General features: G+C 38.6%; 1 protein-coding gene across 10 annotated transcripts in view; it reads left to right on the plus strand.

Annotated features, from left to right (window-relative positions):
* The window catches only part of OPALIN (oligodendrocytic myelin paranodal and inner loop protein), a 15,260-nt gene that overhangs the window by 9,076 nt on the left and 3,416 nt on the right, over positions 1–2,768 (plus strand). For all 10 annotated transcript variants that reach the window (XM_011951217.1, XM_011951208.1, XM_011951214.1 and 7 more), the window contains 2 exons: positions 614–733; positions 2,121–2,177. In XM_011951217.1, the coding sequence (XP_011806607.1) occupies positions 614–733; positions 2,121–2,177 (177 nt within the window). The remainder of the gene's footprint in view (positions 1–613; positions 734–2,120; positions 2,178–2,768) is intronic.

Here is a 2,768-nt window from a genome sequence, read left to right on the forward strand (position 1 = left end):
GAGGAGTTAGAGATCAGCCTGGCCAATATAGTGAAACCTCCTCTCTACTAAAAATACAAAAATTAGCTGGGTGTGGTGGCGTGTGCCTGTAGTCCCAGCTACTTGGGAGACTGAAGAAGTAGAATCATTTGAATCCAGGAGGCGGAGGTTGCAGTGAGCCGAGACTGTGCCATTGCACTCCAGCCTGGGTGACAGAGCGAGACTCAATCACAAAAAAAAAGTGTGGTATATAATAAAAGCTTTTATTTTTAGCCAAACAGGCGAAAATAGCATCTAATTGTTGCTCTGAATTGTATCTCAGCTTTTCCTATGTTGAGGAGACATTTGTATTTCTGTTCTAAAGAATATCTGTTCGTATCCTTTGCCCATTTTCCTGCTTGATCATTATCCTTTCCAATAGATTTAAACTGTTTAAATTAAGTCCTACGAAAGTAAGTCATTTCTCATGGGTGTTACAAACATTTTTGCACAGTATTTCATTACCCTTTTGATTTTGTAGATGATGTTTGTGATCCATGCAGATTTTTTGTTTTATTTTTATTCTATTGAATTTTTCCTTTATTCTTGAAGACTCTGGGCTTCCCCTGACCCTGTGCTTTTCATTCTGTGCCAGGACTGCGGGCCCTCTCTTGGATTAGCAGCGAGTATCCCATCCCTGGTGGCCACAGCCCTGCTGGTGGCTTTACTATTTACTTTGATTCACCGAAGAAGAAGCAGCATTGAGGCCATGGAGGTGATTACCAGCTTCTTTGGGTCCAGATGTGTAGGCAGGCAGTATTTCAGTGAACTGGCTTTTGGACTAAGGGTGTCAGAATTCAGGGCCCATGTCGATTTCCTGAGGACAGGATGCTGGAAGTTTCTGGGCCATAATTTCCACTGCAGACACGATATTAGGCACCAAACAGAGCTGATTTGTCATAAAACCTTCAGGTCAGTTGAGGAATTCCTGGCAAGGATAGTATTTGGGTAACAAAAAGTAGCAGTGGAGAGGGATGTCTGTTGCCATGGCAAACACATGTCTGTACAGTGGGTGTGCTTTCTAAAGTTGAGAAACAAAAGCACACAAGCTTCACAAAGAGAGGATGGAGATAATGTTAGGAAAGATAGGAGACGAAGAGGGGCTGAGGTGTCCATGGTAGGAATGTATCCAGAAGTACGTGGCTCTATCTATCTTTGCCTTTTCCACACATCTGAACATGTATAATTCACAAGGGAATCTGTATCCTCCCCATCCAATCCATGCCCCCAATGCCAGACTGTTCTGGGGACTGTGTTTAGAATTCAAAGGCCACCTAGACCCATATCCAACAAGGTTCCATGGTTGTGACAGAACTGCGTCATGTGGACTCTGGGTTCTAACTCCATTCTCTATTTATTCGCATTCACAGTTGTTATCATATGGGTAAGCATCAATTAAGAGATGGAAAATTCAGGTTCTAAACCAGACTCTGCCCCTTTATGATTTATATGATCCTGGACAACTTGATTAGTTCAACTCCAAAACAGGAGTCATAGAAACTACCCTCCCCATTTTAAGAGGTAGGGAAAGTTCTAAGGATGAAATGAGATAATGGATGATGAACATCTTTACATGTAAAGATGTGTCGACAAGCTGTAAATTTTAAACACATTAAGAAGTTTTGTGGTTAGTGGTGGTATTGTTTAAGTAATAGTTTCTCAACCTCTAGTGCACTTTAAAATTATTTAGGAAGCTCAAAATTTCCAATCACCAAAGCCAATTAAATCAGAATTTCTGGATGACAAAGCTGTGGCACTGATCTTGAAAAAACAAAAATAACTTTTTAATCATAATTTCAAACTTATACTAAAATAGAGAGGAGAGCATAATGAAGCCAATTATTAACTCATGGCCAATATTGTTTCATCTCTACTCTCACCCTGGATTATTTTTGACTCACAATGATATTTCTTGGCTTGGGTATGGGTTTGGTTTGGTTTGAGGTGGGGATGTTATTAGATGCCTCTGTGTTTGTTTTGTTTGTTCTAATGCACACTCAGGTTTAAAAACCACTGATTTTAATCATAGTTATGGTCAAATGCTATGCCCCTTCACTTCTTTTTCTTTCTTTCTTTTATTATTATTATTTTTTCCAATTTAGGAAAGTGACAGACCTTGTGAAATTTCAGAAATTGATGACAATCCCAAGATATCTGAGGTAAGAACTCTTGGTTATACTCTCTCTATATACCATTCCACAGTAAACAAGCTAAGTGTTTTAAAGCGTTTCATGCACAAAAGCAGCACAGTATGAGCACATGTGGAAAGGAGATGACCAAGAGGAAGTTCAAGCACAAAGGAGGTTCTCAGTGCATTTTTATTGGCTGAACAGAAATTCAAGCTTCCTTTAATATTAGAAAATCAATTTAATATAATTTATTTTACTGACAAACTAAAATGGAAAACTCACGTGACCATCTCAATAGGGGAAGAAAGTTCAAAAAAATGTAACAGTGATATGAACTCTCAGCAAACTAAAAATAGAATGGGAACTTCCTTGACTTGAAAGAAGTTATCTTTTTTAAAAAAATACAGTTAACGTCATACCTAACAGTAAAATGTAGAAAGCATTCTCTTTAGATCAGAAATAAAACAAGGATGTTCACTAACACCACTTCTATTCAATATTATACTTTAGATCCTAGTCAATTAAGTAGGATTTAAAAAAATTAGACAGTATAAGCCTGGTGCAGTGGCTCATGCCTGTAATCCCAGCACTTTGGGAGACTGAAGCGGGTGGATCACCTGA

Source organism: Colobus angolensis, unplaced genomic scaffold (genome assembly GCF_000951035.1).
Source record: "Colobus angolensis palliatus isolate OR3802 unplaced genomic scaffold, Cang.pa_1.0 Scaffold316, whole genome shotgun sequence".
Classification (NCBI taxonomy): Eukaryota; Metazoa; Chordata; class Mammalia; order Primates; family Cercopithecidae; genus Colobus; species Colobus angolensis.